This window comes from Salmo salar, chromosome 27 (assembly GCF_965601325.2).
Source record: "Salmo salar chromosome 27, fSalSal1, whole genome shotgun sequence".
Classification (NCBI taxonomy): Eukaryota; Metazoa; Chordata; class Actinopteri; order Salmoniformes; family Salmonidae; genus Salmo; species Salmo salar.
Window position 1 is genome coordinate 30,257,010 of NC_138317.1, and position 17,671 is coordinate 30,274,680.

At 44.1% G+C, this 17,671-nt stretch overlaps 1 protein-coding gene across 5 annotated transcripts in view; it reads left to right on the forward strand.

The window, feature by feature from the left end:
* Window positions 1–7,821: 7,821 nt before the first annotated feature.
* The window catches only part of LOC106588839 (collagen alpha-1(XVI) chain-like), a 106,100-nt gene continuing 96,250 nt past the window's right edge, over window positions 7,822–17,671 (forward strand). For 2 of the 5 annotated variants that reach the window (XM_014178312.3, XM_045709604.2), the window contains exons 1-2: window positions 7,823–8,191; window positions 17,337–17,448. In XM_014178312.3, the coding sequence (XP_014033787.2) occupies window positions 17,376–17,448 (73 nt within the window). In that variant the 5' untranslated portion in view covers window positions 7,823–8,191; window positions 17,337–17,375. Of the gene's footprint in view, window positions 8,192–17,336; window positions 17,449–17,671 lie in introns of all 5 variants that reach the window. The other 3 variants (XM_045709603.2, XM_014178313.3, XM_014178314.3) reach the window with 3 other exon arrangements.

Below are 17,671 nucleotides of genomic sequence, written 5' to 3' on the forward strand. Positions count from 1 at the left end.
TGCCATCTCCTGGCGGCAAGGGGAACTGCTGTCATGGTCTCCCGCCTGTTTTAAGAACTGCTTCAGTCTACCTTGTCGAGCCATCTCTATAGAAGGATCGGAGTCTGGCATTCCCAACCACATCCCACCTGTATATGTCCATTTCCTGAGTGTCTTCAGCAAGAAAAAGGCATCCATTCTGCCCCCTCATTGCCCGGAGGACTGCGCGATCGACCTCCTTCATGGGGCATCGCACCCTAAGGGTCCGATCTACCCCTTGTCCATCCCAGAGAATGAGGCTATGGACACATATATAGAAGAGGCTCTCAACATGGGATTCATCCGTCCATCCACATCTTCGGGTACATCCAGTTTATTTTTTTGTAAAAAAAAGGATGGTAGTCTCCGTCCCTGCATAGATTACCGGCCCCTCAACGACCTTACCATCAGGAGTTGCTTCCCTCTGATTCCGGCCACACTAGAACAAGATGGACAGGCTACCATCTACTCCAAACTGGACCTACGTAGTGCTTACAACCTGGTCCGTATCCGAAGTGGGGATGAGTGGAAGACAGCGTTCACCACCGCTAGGGCTCACTACGAAGACCTGGTTATGCCCTACGGTCTCACAAATGCTCCCGCAGTCTTCCAGTCCTTCATGGATTAACTTTTCCAGGACATGATCAACCAGTTCCTCATCGTGTATATTGACGATATATTGATCTACTCTCACTCCCTTGCAGAATACGTACAGCATGTGCAACAGGTCCTCCAATGGTTACAGGACCATCATCTTTATGTCAAGGCTGAGAAGAGTGCCTTTCACGTTACTACGGTAACCTTCCTAGGGTTCGAACTGACACCAGGATTGGTCAACATGGATGAAGACAAAGACATGGCCGTGCTTAACTGGCCCAAACATACCACCATAAAGGAACTACAACTTTTCCTAGGATTCTCCAACTACTACTGCTGGTTCATCCAAAACTGCAGCAGCACAACCGCTCCTCTCTCTGCTCTCACCAGTCAAATAAACTGGTACCTCCAATGGACCGACACCGCCCTTACTGCATTTGAGACCTTGAAATGCCTCTTCACCTCTGCACCCATCCTTAGGCAGCCAGATCCTACCCTTGCTTTTGTTCTGGAGGTGGATGCATCTGAGGTCTTTTCCAAGAAACTGTCACCCGCTGAGAGGAACTATGATGTCGGGAACTGAGAGCTCCTCGCCATTAAGCTGGCTATTGAAGAGTGGCGCCACTGGTTAGAGGGAGCTCATCACCTGTTCCTTGTCTTTACCGACCACCGCAATTTGGAGTACTTAAGAAGTGCTAAGAGACTCAACCCCAGACATGCTCGCTGGGCACTCTTCTTCACCCGCTTCAACTTCACTGTCAACTTCACTGGTCCCACATCGCCATGGATTTCCTCACGGATCTGCCAGACTCCTCGGGCTTCACGACTATTTTAGTTGTAGTGGACCGGTTCTCCAAGATGTGCCGACTCATCCCCCTTCCGCATCTACCTAATGTCATGGAAATGGCCGAGTGCATGTTCCAACAGATGTTTCGTCTGTATGGGATCCCGGAAGACATAGTTTTGGATTGGGGACCCCAGTTTGTCTCCAGGGTGTGGCGATCCTTCTGCGACCGACTGGGGGTCTCCGTCAGCCTATCCATCCCCAAACCAACAGACGGTGGAATGCCGGAATCAGGAAATAGGGAAGTACCTTCGCCAACACTGCACCCACCAACCACACGATTGGAGTCGCTATCTAGCCTGGGCGAATACGCACAGAACTCCCTGGTGTATTCCTCACTCCATCTCACTCCTTTTCAGTGTGTCCTCGAATACCAACCCCCCCGTGTTCCCATGGGAGACAGAGCCCGTAACTGTGCCTGCCGTTGATGAGTGGTTTCAACGGAGCCGAGCAGGTTTGGGAGACCGCACATCCATCAAGCTTCCCTCTCCCAGAAACGGTTCGCGGACCGGTTTCAACGACCTATTCCACTCTTCCACCCTGGGCAACGTGTGTGGCTCTCTACCCGGGACATCCAGCTTTGTGACCCTTGTAAAAAGTTCAGTCCCCGGCTCATTGGTCCCTTCAAAATAACACACCGCATCAATCCTGTCACCTACTGTCTCCAGTTGCCCCACCATTACCGGATATCCTCATCCTTCCATGTGTCCCTTCTCAAGCCTGTGAGGTACAGCCCTCTCCATCCTTCTGTGGCGCACCTCGGTGCACCCCCTCCTTTGACGTCGGCAGTGCACCGGCTTATTCTGTCCAAGCCCTCCTTGACTCCAAGCGCCTGGGTGGTTGCATCAACTACCTGGTGGATTGGGAGGGGTACGGACCCAAAGAACTATCCAGGGTCCCCGCCCAGGACATCCTCAACCCAGCCATGATCCTGGCTTTCCACCATAACCATCCTGACCGCCCAGCTCCACGCCCCCGGGGGAGGCCCCCTGCTCAGCTTCCTAGGCCGTCAAGTGCTGCCCGTGGAGGGGGGGGGGGGGGGTACTGTAACGTCTGCTTCCAACTCATACCCTGAAACACCTAGATCCCCTGAATGCAGCTCACTCTCCAGATCCCAATCACCTGAATTCTAATCACCTGTTCACACACCTGTATGTCATTATCACACACTATTTAGTTCAGTTCTTTGCACCCCATCACTGTGAGGTATTGTTTATTTTGTGACATACGTCTTTCAGAGCTCTGTTTTTCCTGTGATTTACTCCTCCCGTGTATGATAGTTTTTGCCTGCCTCACTAACGACGCCTTTTGCCTATTCCCTGCCTGTACTTTAGCCTATCGGATTTCCTGTTACCTATTGCCTGATCTCCTGGACTACGTTACTAGTCTTTTCCTTGCCTGTACTGTTGCCCTTTCGGACCCCCTGTGTATGACCTTCTGCCTGCCCCTGGACCCAGCTACCTGTCTCCTCCTGTGGTCCTTTGCAATAAACACCTGCTGCGCCCTGCGCTTGAATCCAGCTAACTGTCTCCCCCTGTGTTCATTACACATCAAAGCAGCAAGATTCGGTTACTTTGAAACCTTTGTGAGTGTAATGTTCACTGTTCCTTTAAAAAAAAAAAAAAAATTAACTTTTGTTTATTATCTATTTCACTTGCTTTGGCAATGTAAACATGTTTCCCATGACAATAAAGCCCTTTGAATTGTACAAAAAAGGGGGGGGAGAGAGACAGAGAAAGAAACAAAGTGTCAGAGCGAGGCAGACGACACACAGAATGCTGTGTTCTATCCTGGAGTGCCCCCTAGAGGTGTTAACATGATGTCCTCTGATTCCCAGACAGTTTATTGGTCCAATACCATGTGACCTATAGGGACCATGAGGTCTTTACTCAGTCTCCAGCTGATAGCATTTCTTTGTTGTCTTAGGGAAACTTTTTTTTGAAATCATGGTGGCAATTGGAAAAAGCAGGATGAGCACTCAGAGGTACTATAGACTGATTAAACTTGATTGCCTATTTAATTCACTTAATTACTGTGAGTCTGGGTGAGTGTAATACCAAAGGGTCCCTCATGCGGTGGAGGGCCACTTGCAGCCATTTGAGTCTAACTGATTTAGGGTTGGAAAGGCACAGAGGAAAGTCTCCGAAATGGTACCCTATCCCCTGTATAGTACACTATATGGTCCTAGGCTATGGTCAAAAGTAGTGCACTATACGGGGAATATAGGGCCATTTAAACCTACCAAATAAATAACACACACACACATCATCTCTGATGCCAGAATGTGGTCTAGATAACCAATAAAAACAGTCTGAAAAGGAAATGATCCAAAGTTATTGTCTTAAACATGTCAGTTCCTTTTATAGCCACAGAGTCAGGGCCAAGTCCTCTGAAACCCGTTCCTAGCCCTGGATTACAGTGGGGGGAAAAGTATTTGATCCTCTGCTGATTTTGTATGTTTGCCCACTTACAAAGAAATGATCAGTCTATAATTTTAATGGTAGGTTTATTTGAACAGTGAGAGACAGAATAACAACAAAAAAATCCAGAAAAACGCATGTCAAAAATGTTATAAATTGATTTGCATTTTAATGAGGGAAATAAGTATTTGACCCCCCCTGCAAAACATGACTTAGTACTTGGTGGCAAAACCCTTGTTGGCAATCACAGAGGTCAGATGTTTCTTGTAGTTGGCCACCAAGTTTGCACACATCTCAGGAGGGATTTTGTCCCACTCCTCTTTGCAGATCTTCTCCAAGTCATTAAGGTTTCGAGGCTGACGTTTGGCAACTTGAACCTTCAACAGATTTTTCTCCCTCCACAGATTTTCTATGGGATTAAGGTCTAGAGACTGGCTAGGCCACTCCAGGACCTTAATGTGCTTCTTCTTGAGCCACTCCTTTGTTGCCTTGTCCATGTGTTTTGGGTCATTGTCATGCTGGAATATCCATCCACGACCCATATCAATGCCCTGGCTGAGGGAAGGAGGTTCTCACCCAAGATTTGACAGTACATGGCCCCGTCAAATGATGTGGTGAAGTTGTCCTGTCCCCTTAGCAGAAAAACACCCCCAAAGCATAATGTTTCCACCTCCATGTTTGACGGTGGAGATGGTGTTCTTGGGGTCATAGGCAGCATTCCTCCTCCTCCAAACACGGCGAGTTGAGCTGATGCCAAAGAGCTCCATTTTGGTCTCATCTGATCACAACATTTTCACCAGTTGTCCTCTGAATCATTCAGATGTTCATTGGCAAACTTCAGACGGGCATGTATATGTATTCTTGAGCAGGGGGACCTTGCGGGCGCTGCAGGATTTCAGTCCTTCACGGCGTAGTGTATTACCAATTGTTTTCTTGGTGACTATGGTCCCAGCTGCCTTGAGATCATTGACAAGATCCTCCCGTGTAGTTCTGGGCTGATTCCTCACCGTTCTCATGATCATTGCAACCCCACGAGGTGAGATCTTGCATGGAGCCCCAGGCCGAGGGATATTGATAGTTCTTTTGTGTTTCTTCCATTTGCGAATAATCGCACCAAATATTGTCACCTTCTCACCAAGCTGCTTGGCGATGGTCTTGTAGCCTATTCCAGCCTTGTGTAGGTCTACAATCTTGTCCCTGACATCCTTGGAGAGCTCTTTGGTCTTGGCCATGGTGGAGAGTTTGGAATCTGATTGATTGATTGCTTCTGTGGACAGGTGTCTTTTTTACATGTAACAAGCTGTGGTTAGGAGCACTCCCTTTAAGAGTGTGCTCCTAATCTCAGCTCGTTACCTGTATAAAAGACACCAGGGAGCCAGAAATCTTTCTGATTGAGAGGGGGTCAAATACTTATTTCCCTCATTAAAATGCAAATCAATTTATAACATTTTTGACATGCGTTTTTCTCTATATTTTTGTTTTTATTCTGTCTCTCACTGTTCAAATAAACCTACCATTACAATTATAGACTGATCATTTCTTTGTCAGTAGGCAAACGTACAAAATCAGCAGGGGATCAAATACTTTTTTCCCCCACTGTATATGACAACATCTATATCGTATTAGGGTTAGGGGTTAGGGAAAATAGGATTTTGAATGGGAATCAATTGTTTGGTGCCCACAAGGATGATAAAACAAATGTGTGTGTGTGTGTGTGTGTGTGTGTGTGTGTGTGTGTGTGTGTGTGTGTGTGTGTGTGTGTGTGTGTGTGTGTGTGTGTGTGTGTGTGTGTGTGTGTGTGTGTGTGTGTGTGTGTGTGTGTATGCTCACACTGTGCTCACACTTACATATCTATGTGTGATAGAGAAAGCTAAAGGGGAGAGGTTGAGGGAGAATGGAAAAAGAGAGAGAATGTGCTTAGGAAGTTAGATTTTCTTCTATCCAGGGAAAAAAAGGTGGAATAATCTGTTCTCTGGACTGCTGTATAGCTGGGTCTCAGTAGAATCTGTTCTCTGGACCGCTGTATGGCTGCGTTTCAGTAGAATCTGTTCTCTGGACCGCTGTATGGCTGGGTCTTAGTAGAATCTGTTCTCTGGACCGCTGTGTGGCTGGGTTTTAATAGAATCTGTTCTCTGGACCGCTGTATGGCGGGGTTTTAATAGAATCTGTTCTCTGGACCGCTGTATGGCTGGATCTCAGTAGAATCTGTTCTCTGGACCGCTGTATGGCTGGGTTTTAATAGAATCTGTTCTCTGGACCGCTGTATGGCTGGATCTCAGTAGAATCTGTTCTCTGGACCACTGTATGGCTGGATCTCAGTAGAATCTGTTCTCTGGACCCTGTATGGCTGGATCTCAGTAGAATCTGTTCTCTGGACCGCTGTATGGCTGGGTTTTAATAGAATCTGTTCTCTGGACCGCTGTATGGCTGGGTTTTAATAGAATCTGTACTCTGGACCGCTGTATGGCTGGGTTTTAATAGAATCTGTACTCTGGACCGCTGTATGGCTGGATCTCAGTAGAATCTGTTCTCTGGACCGCTGTATGGCTGGGTTTTAATAGAATATGTTCTCTAGTCCGCTGTATGGCTGGATCTCAGTAGAATCTGTTCTCTGGACCGCTGTATGGCTGGGTTTCAGGAGTCTACTGCTACTGAATACACATTCTCTTATCTATAATACACACTACTACTCTCCAATGTAATTGCATCTTTCTTATACATTGCTTTCCTTCTCTTTCTCTGTCTCTTTCTTTTGCTCTCTATTTATTTTCTCTCTATGTCTCTTTCTGTCTGCCTCCCTCTCTTTCTGTCTCTCTACCCTTGTTTATTTATCTCCCGCTATCCCCTTCATCTTGCCCTCTTTGTGACCCTCCATCCCTTTGTCTGCCTCCCTCTCTTTCTGTCTTTCAGTGTATCTATCCCTCTTTCACTTTCTCTCTGTCCCAATCTAGATTGTTCCACTTTGATTCTTCTCTTGTACAGAACAGTGTAGTAAGGAAACAAGCCCCTCACTATGAAGTCTACAAATAGATGTGTCTGCTTCCTGATCGATGACATTCACTGTCCGATAGTGTGGATCAGGGAAACTGGCTACATGAGATTACAGAGGCAGAATATTCATTATGCATGTGTGTGTGCGTGTGCGTGTGCGTGTGCGCGCGTGCGGTGTGTGTGTGTGTGTGTGTGTGTGTGTGTGTGTGTGTGTGTGTGTGTGTGTGTGTGTGTGTGTGTGTGTGTGTGTGTGTGTGTGTGTGCGTGTGTGCGTGTCCTTGTGTGCGTGCCAAGAGGTTGCCAACAACTCCCAACATAACAAGGACGCCAAGAGAACAACAAGTTACTTAATTGCATCTACTTGCCTGTTTCTTTATTTATTTATGGGATTTACAATCAATACAAATTAGATTGATATGACCATAAAGATGAGCCATTCATTGTGAATGGCCAGGTAAAGGGGCATTATATTATTTGCTGGTGATAAAACCAGTCATGGCTGCAGCTGGACTCATCTGACAATCATTCAAATGATTTAATTGAAGATTGGTGATGAAGATGATGATATAATGTATCATTTTTTAATTACAACAATAACAGAACGCACATACCTGCATGTTTTGCAGATACAATTGTTAACATTGTATATAAATTGTGTTTATAAAACAGTTGTATCTACGCCACATTACTTTGAGTGAAGAGACAGAGTAGCTTTAGGCCTAACTATAGCAATGACGGTGCCTTATCTTGTGACGGATAGTCGACCACGGCGGCAGAACGTGAGTAGTTTACAGAGATTAATCAAACGGACCCCGACTTGTGAGAGACGGAGAGAGGGAGAGCTGTACTGACTTGTATCAGGGGTGACCTGGCTGAGAGTAAAGTAGGGGGGTAAAAGGAAATAGGCAGGGAGGGGAGGGAGAGAGGGGTATGCTCGCGGCTCATTTTCCAACACTGGACCAGGTGATGTCACTACTCGTTCTAACTGGAGGATGTCCCAGAGAAAACGAGACTGGGTTGTGAGAGAGAGAGAGAGAGAGAGAGAGAGAGAATTGAATTGAGAAAGAGAGAGAGAATCAACTTTTTTCAAACAACAGCCAGCAGAAAGAGGGGAGGGGAAAGAAGTTGGACATGATCACTCCGGCAGGAACTTTTTATTTTCCCTGGTAAGAAGGCTCCAGCAGAAAAAGTATTGAAGGGAGAGAACAGTGTGGATTACAACGGGACAGCAGCAAAAGGGTTTTTACCTGCCTCAGCAGCATATAGACTACTGTAGATTTTGGATTAATGTTGTCGTAACTGCGGGGATCTAACAATAGCTGTAAGTATGGATAACCGTTTTTTATCGATTGCAGTTGCGCTGAAGAAAGTCATTTTTGTCAAAAGCGCATGTCTCACCTAGGCTACTCATAGCTCTTTACCGATAGGCCTACAATGCAAATATTGTTATCTGGTCTGCATTTCATATCTGTTTTCTACTCTTCAGTCATATGGCCTGAGGACTTGCTGTAGCTATTAGAATAGCAACATATATTTATAATTAACCATAGTCTACTAAACGTTGAGGTGTTTAGAATCTAAACAATTTAATCGGCTTGCCTTTACACTCTAGCTTTTTATGTGATTGTGTAACGAACAACTTTCTGACAGCAATTAGGCTACAAGCAACTTCACATGTTCTGACTGAAGTGGTTAACCAAGTGGGTAGCCGATTAAACTCAACTCCACGATTTACCATGGAGTTGAGCGGCGACTAGTGTGGGCGAACTGAAGCTTTTTATGTACATCTATTGATTTCAGCACTCAAAGAATATTCTTTCAAAAAAGCGTCATTGTATGTGACGTCCGGTGCTCCAGTCCGCGCACAATAGTCGCCCCTCAACCCCACCATAAATCGTGGAGTTGAGTTTAGTCGGCTACCAAGTGGGACTGTTGGCGCACGCAATATTCAATATACAGTACCCTTACAATATGAGGGGAAAGCAAAACTGAATGTAGCTGATTGTGTAGTGGCAGCTTCATCCTCGGATAGATTTGGTTGAAAAGTGCGCATAGGTCACAGCTGGCTTTCTCGTTTAGTCTAGTTTCACATGGTGGCTGCCCTTGCTTTATGCCCAAGGGATAATAAATATCTCTGCATTCAGAGACGTGTGTTTTTGAACGCCAAACTTTGATGTAACATGATAGGCCTACTACAGATACAGTATTTTAATTTGAGCCATTTTATTACAGCAGGAAAATAATCCTGCAGCAACAGGACATTTGAATTATTATGTGGATTGTGATTCATGGACATTTTTGTAGGGGTTGATACATTTTTTAAAGGGACAATCACATCTAAAATGTCAAACTGGAAAGTTCTCATGCAACAGGTTGATCAAATTAAGATCTTACATTTGTATGTTCACCAATCTCATATGGGTAACCAATTATACGCAGCTCAACCAAAATGCTGAATCTTTACAGGGATAGAATGGATTTCTATAATGTCCACTATGTTTTTTGTACTGCCTTGAAGCACCTGATTATCTGTTACTTCTAGAATTAACTCACATTGGAAGCGTGCCAGGTGTCAGCATTGAGAGATAAGAGCCTATATATTTCTCCCATATTCCAACGTGGTCTCAGAGCATTTCACATTATTCTGTACATAAATTATGTGTTACATTTTGTATGATATAAACTTCAGCCCTAGGGTTTGGGGTTAGTTCTTCAGGTCATGTGTAAGGTTAGGAGTTAGGTTAAAGGGTAGGGGAAGGGTTAGCTAAAATGGTTTAGGTTAGGGGAAAGGTTGGCTAAAAGGGTTAAGTTTAGGGGAAAGGTTAGCTAAATAATGCTAAATGCTAAATAGTTGCAAAGTAGCTCAAATGTAGTAAGTAGTTGCAAAGTTGCTAATTAGCTAAAATTATAAAGTTGTCCATGATGTGATTCGAACACACAACCTTTGGGTTGCTAGATGTTTGGGTTATATCCTTTTGATTTTGCCTTAAGTAACCTTCTATCTTATGTAACCATACCAAACGTAACATGTCATACTAATTTGAGTGGCCCCGATTTTCGTTTACTATGTTAAGTATAGTCTATGAGACCAGTCTGTATTATTCCTCTCCTGCATTGGTTGGCTGTAGTGCTTTGGCCTTTTCAAATATCAACGGTTTAGTCAATCCGCAAACCCTTCCCTTGAGGTTGAACAATGCAATGGAAAACATGTGTAAATGTGATGTCAGCCAACCTAAAAGAGTACATGTTACACATGAGTTGAAAATTAGAGACAGACCATGAGTTCTAGCAAAAATCTAGCTTATTCTGCAGGCCTAGAAGTAGAGGGGTGACGGTAGGCCCATGTGGTAGACTTCAATTACAGCAACCATTTTTACACGCACACAAACATTTTATACTTTTATGATTTTCTTTTTTAGTTTTACCCCTTTTTCTCACCAATTAGTTGTTACAATCTTGTCCCATCGCTGCAACTCCCGAACAGACTCGGGAGAGGCGAAGGTTGAGAGCCATGCGTCCTCCGAAACACAACCCTGCCAAACCGCACTACGTCTTGACACAGTGCTTGCTTAACCTGGAAGCCAGTCGCACCAATGTGTCAGAGGAAACACCGTACAACTGGCGACCGTGTTAGCGTGCAAACCCTCCCCTAACCCGGATAACGCTGGGCCAATTGTTGGGCCACCTCATGGGTCTCCCTGTCACGGCCGGCTGCGACACGGCCCGGGTTCGAACCCGGATCTGTAGTGACGGATCAAGCACTGTAATGCAGTGCCTTAGACCGCTGCGCCTCTCGGGAGGCCTAGAAATAGGTTAAATGGCCAGAAAATATCACGTGGCCCATTATATTAGGCTATGTGTATTACTGGGCTGTAGTTTGAAGAGAGCACAGTTCGAGAGACTTGCACTTTCTCTTGAGCTACTTAATATTTATTCAGATGGAGACAAATATGAGCGATCAATATTTATTTCTAGGCAGTGACGTAAACTATAACCTAATCTTATTTAGGAAGCACATTTCCTTGGAAAGATAACTGCCCAGTGCCCATGCATAGGCTATAGCCTACTCTATTTAATTGATACCACACACGCCTGATCTCACTGGCTTAAATGGCTAATGAACTTGAAGCAGCAAGAATGATGAGAGCGATACTTGCACTTTCTCTAGAGCTACGTTTTGCGAATAGTATACAGCCTACCTTTTAGGAGGATGATTAGCATGTAGGATATAGCCTACCTTTTAGGAGGACGATTAGCATGTAGGATATAGCCTACCTTTTAGGAGGATCATTAGCATGTAGGATATAGCCTACCTTTTAGGAGGATGATTAGCATGTAGGATATAGCCTACCTTTTAGGAGGATGATTAGCATGTAGTATATAGCCTACCTTTTAGGAGGATGATTAGCATGTAGGATATAGCCTACCTTTTAGGAGGACGATTAGCATGTAGAATATAGCCTACCTTTTAGGAGGACGATTAGCATGTAGGATATAGCCTACCTTTTAGGAGGACGATTAGCATGTAGGATATAGCCTACCTTTTAGGAGGATGATTAGCATGTAGGATATAGCCTACCTTTTAGGAGGATCATTAGCATGTATGATATAGTCTACCTTTTAGGAGGATGATTAGCATGTAGGATATAGCCTACCTTTTAGGAGGATGATTAGCATGTAGGATATAGCCTACCTTTTAGGAGGATGATTAGCATGTAGGATATATAGCCTACCTTTTAGGAGGATGATTAGCATGTAGGATATATAGCCTACCTTTTAGGAGGATGATTAGCATGTAGGATATAGCCTATCTTTAAGGAGGACAATTTGCAGGCAGAGACAAATAAATGGGTCATCAATATTTATTGAAAGGAAAACATGTTGGTCCAGTGCTACAGACGGCTATATCGGTCCGCTAATAGGACTAGTGAAGGCCCAGTGCACTGCTTTTGTGAAGAAATTAGTTTTATATAATATATTTTTTATTCAGATTTTTCAGGGAGGGGGGGTTCCAGGACCCTCAGCACCCCTACTTCCCATGGCCTCCACTTCTTTACATGATCAATATTTATTTGCAGACACGTAGTAAACTATAGTCTAATAACATTTTATTTCATTGCCTTGGAAAGATCACTGCCACGTGATTGTCAGCCAGTGCATAGGCAGCCTACTCTATTTCATTAAGACCACATATATAGGTACTAGGCGCACTTGACCTCACACACCCAACTAGGAGAGAAAAGGTAGGCTACTTAACTTGAAGCAGTGAATTCTGAGTGTGTGTGAATAATGCAGCAAAGATGTCCCTTTAATGCAGTAGACTAAGGCATATAAAGCAGAAAGATGACCATTTCCAAATAATTTGCTGGACAACAAAAATGTTTTTTTATCCCAAAGTTGACTGTCTGAACAACAATCCAACAGCAGTATGAAAAATGCCAACTGTGCTGCAATGATCTCTGTCGGGACCCGTAGATATGTCTATCTTCCCTGTGGCTCAGTTGGTAGAGCATGGTGTTTGCAACGCCAGCATGGTGTGTGCAATGCCAGGGTTGTGGGTTCGATTCCCACGGGGGGCCAGTACAAAAAAAAAAAAATGCATGAAATAAAACATAATGTATGAAATGTATGCATTCACTACTGTAAGTTGCTCTGGATAAGAGTGTCTGCTAAATGACTAAAATATAAAAATAATGTAAAATGTATGTTTGTTAGACTATGCAAAGGCTGCAAAATTCTCAAAACAATTGTTCACAAAATCCTTGCAGTTCAAAGTGCAATTTAAGACAGAATGTGATATTTACAGAGCATTTCCCTGACCCAATAGTTACTTGATAGAACTATTAAAGATGCACTGTCGAATGTTTGTATAATTTCAGCCAGTCGAAAGTAGTGCTTGAGAGCCGAAAGTGGTCCCTGAAAATTGTGTACTATGTCACATATGTGCATCAAGTCATTGCTCTCTCTTGCTCTGCTGTGTCCATTGAGCCGTTGGGCCCGCCCTGCACCTCATTGGATAACGGTGGGCAGGCTTTTACTAGCAATCACTCAAATGACGAGGGCTGAAGCTCATTGGCTGAATCTCAAATTACTAGGGCTAGTGCACGTGGGGGAAAATGTAGCGAAAATGGCGCTGCACAGTAATTCTGCTCATAGATTATGCATGTATGAACTGCACATTAACATATCCAGACCTAAGCGGGAAGTTTAAAAAACACTTACTAGTTGTCAAAGTACCGTTCAATCTCTTTAAACTGTAACTGTAAGGCAATGTTCCTTCTGCTTTGGCTTCTCATTATGAACACTCATGATAACTTCACTTTTTGAACGCAGCCCAGAGGAGATATAGTAACGACTTGTCACTGTTTATTAAATTACTCATCCTTTGAATACTGTCTCTATTTGAATTTGTTCCAATCTTGGCTTAACCTGGGTCAGTGAATATTTGGAGAGACTACTTTAGCCTAAGGACATACATTATATTTAGTTACTCTGTCTGCCTTCATTCCATGTCCCATGTTGCAACAGGTCTGAACCACATGAATGCTTAGCCTATTAAGCACAGACTGGGTTGAATGAGGTCCAAGTGTGTGTTTGTGTGTGTGTTGGGGAGGCAGTTGTGTGTGTGTATGTGTGTGTTGGTCTTAGCCTTTAGGGACCTGACCCTACAGAATGGATTTGAGGTTGTTTTCATAGCACAGCACCAAGTCCACTCCTCAGTGTCTGAGAGGGATAAGTCCTGTGATTGGGCAGTCACTCAGTGAGGTGGGCATGTGACCGAAGACCTTCCAAGAGTAGCTGCAGTTTACACACAGCAGACGCATAGACACAGACACACACTAATGCACTTGTCACACACATCCTATACCAACAGTACAACATCATTATACAGCACCTGTATTGATGTTATTACACACAAATTATATATTGTAATATTATATTAAATGTTACTCAATGGTTAAGGTTGACACTCACCAGTCGTGTGTGTGTGTGTGTGGGGGTGGTGTGTCTGTCCGTCAGTCTGTCTGAGTGTGTCTTAGGTGACTTTCAAAGCTGTCTTTTTCCCCTCCTCTCCTGTTGTCCTGTGTTTCCTCCACAGACAGAGAGCCAGTCCCTCCTGAACAGCTAATACAGCCTTTATCTGTTATAGCCAGCTGTTAGAACATACTCTGAGAGAAGAAAGAAAGAGATCTGTTGGGGCGGTAAACGAATTGGAGTGGGTCCAGGGTGTCTGGGATAATGGTGTTGATGTGAGATAACTTGGGATGTGCTCATACTTTTTCATTTTTATGAATAGATCTATCCTGAATAGGCTATCCCGTTGACATCAATGCTTTATGTCTGACAAAAGTTAGAGTTATGCAGGCGGTTGGATGGGTCTCAAGTTGGCCCTAAATTATCAGGAATAGACATATATTATGTTCTTTCATCGCCTTGCAGCTAGTTAGTTCTTCTCTGGAGGACTCAGACTCTTCTCCTACATGACCCCACCTAGGGTTCTGGTCAAGACTAGTGCACTGTATGGGGAACTCGAGGGTGTCTTTTGAGATGTAGGTAGTCTAAATCAAGACAGATTGGAATTCAAAACAGAGTCATACTATGACCCAGGGGTTTGTGGGTAATTCCTTGTCCTGGATAGGTGGGTAAAGACTCCCAGTCTGTGTTTCTGTCTGTCTTCAGGGGTTTGCTGTACCTGGAAACATAGGAGTGGTATGTGTGTGTAAGTAATCGTTACTGAGGCTGCCTGTGTCTGTCAGGGGACAAGCTACACTTTCAAAATCGTTATAACTGATCTTCTCCAGCTGAGCCTAAAGGGCAATATAGTTGATGTGTTAGAAAGGCACAAGTGTGTGTGTGTGTGTGTGTTTGTGTGTGCTGTTGTCAGGCCACATGTGACCATCTGGCGCTGGTGGTTGGCTGTAACGCTGTCGTGGCTCCAGTGAAATACTCCCCAGATGTACACTAAGTTGTTTGTGTGTTTTTGCCTTTCTGCATTTCTTCTTCTTCTTCTTTGTACTTTCATGCGTGTATAGCGTTTGTTTATGCAGGTTTATTTTTATGAGTCTGTGCTTGTGTGTGTGTGTGTGTGTGTGTGTGTGTGTGTGTGTGTGTGTGTGTGTGTGTGTGTGTGTGTGTGTGTGTGTGTGTGTGTTTGGTGTGTGTCAGTATCCAGTCACAGCTGGTCAGGTCCAGATGGACACTATAATGAGGATCATCAGACTACATTGAGTGACATTTCTCCCATATGAATACTAGCCGTCAGTTAGCTAATTAATATACATATACTGTACCTAATCACCTTTTCAACCTCATCTTTAACACATCAGCTCTTAGCTATTATGATAATCAGGACAGTTTTTATATATATATTTACATTTTTTCTTCTATTTTACCCACTTTTTCTCCCCAATTTTTTGTGATATCCAATTGCGATCCAATTTCGATCTTGTCTCATCGCTGCGACTCCCCAACGCGTCCTCTGAAACTTGACCTGCCAAACCACGCTCAAGTGACGCCTGTAGTGACGCCTCAAGCACTGTGATGCAGTGCCTTAGACCGCTGCACCACTCAGGAGGCCCCCAAGGACAGTTTTCTATGAATATGGTAGCTCATTTTGGCTCGATGTGGGATTCAAACCTGCAACACTGTTGGTTCAACACCAATACAACTAATTCCTGCAACACTGTTGTTTCAACACCAATACAACTAGTTCCTGCAGCACTGTTGGTTCAAAACCAATACAACCAGTTCCTGCAACACTATTGGTTCAAAACCAATACAACCAGTTTCTGCAACACTGTTGGTTCAACGCCAATACAACTAGTTCCTGCAGCACTGTTGTTTCAACACCAATACAACTAATTCCTGCAACACTGTTGTTTCAACACCAATACAACTAATTCCTGCAACACTGTTGTTTCAACACCAATACAACTAGTTCCTGCAGCACTGTTGGTTCAACACCAATACAACTAGTTCCTGCAACACTGTTGTTTCAACACCAATACCACTAGTTCCTGCAACACTGTTGGTTCAACACCAATACAACTAGTTCCTGCAGCACTGTTGTTTCAACACCAATACAACTAGTTCCTGCAGCACTGTTGTTTCAACACCAATACAACTAATTCCTGCAACACTGTTGGTTCAACACCAATACAACTAGTTCCTGCAGCACTGTTGGTTCAACACCAATACAACTAGTTCCTGCAGCACTGTTGGTTCAACACCAATACAACTAGTTCCTGCAGCACTGTTGGTTCAACACCAACACAACTAGTTCCTGCAGCACTGTTGTTTCAACACCAATACAACTAGTTCCTGCAGCACTGTTGGTTCAACACCAATACAACTAATTCCTGCAGCCCTGTTGTTTCAACACCAAGACAACTAGTTCCTGCAACACTGTTGTTTCAACACCAATACAACTAATTCCTGCAACACTGTTGGTTCAACACCAATACAACTAATTCCTGCAACACTGTTGGTTCAACACCAATACACAACTTCCTGCAGCACTGTTGGTTCAACACCAATACAACTAGTTCCTGCAGCACTGTTGGTTCAACACCAATACAACTAGTTCCTGCAGCACTGTTGTTTCAACACCAATACAACTAGTTCCTGCAGCACTGTTGTTTCAACACCAATACAACTAGTTCCTGCAGCACTGTTGGTTCAATACCAATACAACTAATTCCTGCAACACTGTTGGTTCTAATTTTCAGAGTACAAACTCAACGGACACTATGAAAGCTTAACCAAGTTTATTCTTCCCAGAGGATCAATACAGCTGCATTTGACAACAACATTGTTCACACAAGCACTGATATTTAACCCTTTCTCCTATGCAGTCTCCTCCTACACATCTGAACAAACATTGTATCTTTATTGCTAGGCAGGAAACTAAGTGATACAGGCCATAAACTTTTCTTTCTCCCTTAACGTGACCTGACCTCGACACCCTTCATCACTAATCCATGGTTTTCTCCCCTTATCAATGCCTGCCACGTGATCGCTTCCCTACACTCAGTACATTCCAAGATGAATTGCACCCACTATATACTTTCCTCCTACAGGTAAACATTAACCTCTGGTGTAGCCCCTCGGCTATGGCACCCCTCATTTCTCTATTACAACTAATGATGAATAACATTTAAAGTTCAGAAATCCAAACCTATTCCCTGCAACACTGGTGGTTCAACACCAATACAACCAGCTGACTTAATATTAGTTGAGTGTAAGTGGTTGTGTGGTCTCTCTGTGTGTACTGCCTGTTTCTTACAATGTGCTCTCATATCAAGTACTGTCATTTTTTATGTTGACTCTCTCCCTCTCCACCTCCCTTTCCTCTATATCTCTCTCCATCTCCTCTCTCCCTCCTTCCAACCTCATATCCATTCCTCCCCTTGTTTCTCTCTCTCTCGCTTTCTCTCTCTCTCACCCTCTCCCTCCCTCTCTCCCAGGTAGCAGTCGAGGTGTGTGTGTATCCAGAGGAGTGCGTCATGAGAAATCTCCGCTTCCTGGTTCTGCTCTCCCTCAGCCTCTGGTCATGTGACCTGGGAGCATCATCCAAAGGTGAGTCTATTTTTATCCCCACAGTAGAATCTGGTATACGGTCATATACGATGTGTTCCAAATCATTGCTTTTGCCAGGAATTGAATGTATTATCTACTTCACATGTCTGCTGCCTTCACTTCAGAATTTTACTTCAAATGGGTGGGTGGGTAGATGGGTGCAAGTGTGTGTGTGACCACGCCTGAGTGTGTGTGGTTGAGGTTGGTAGCTGTCTGGTCTAGC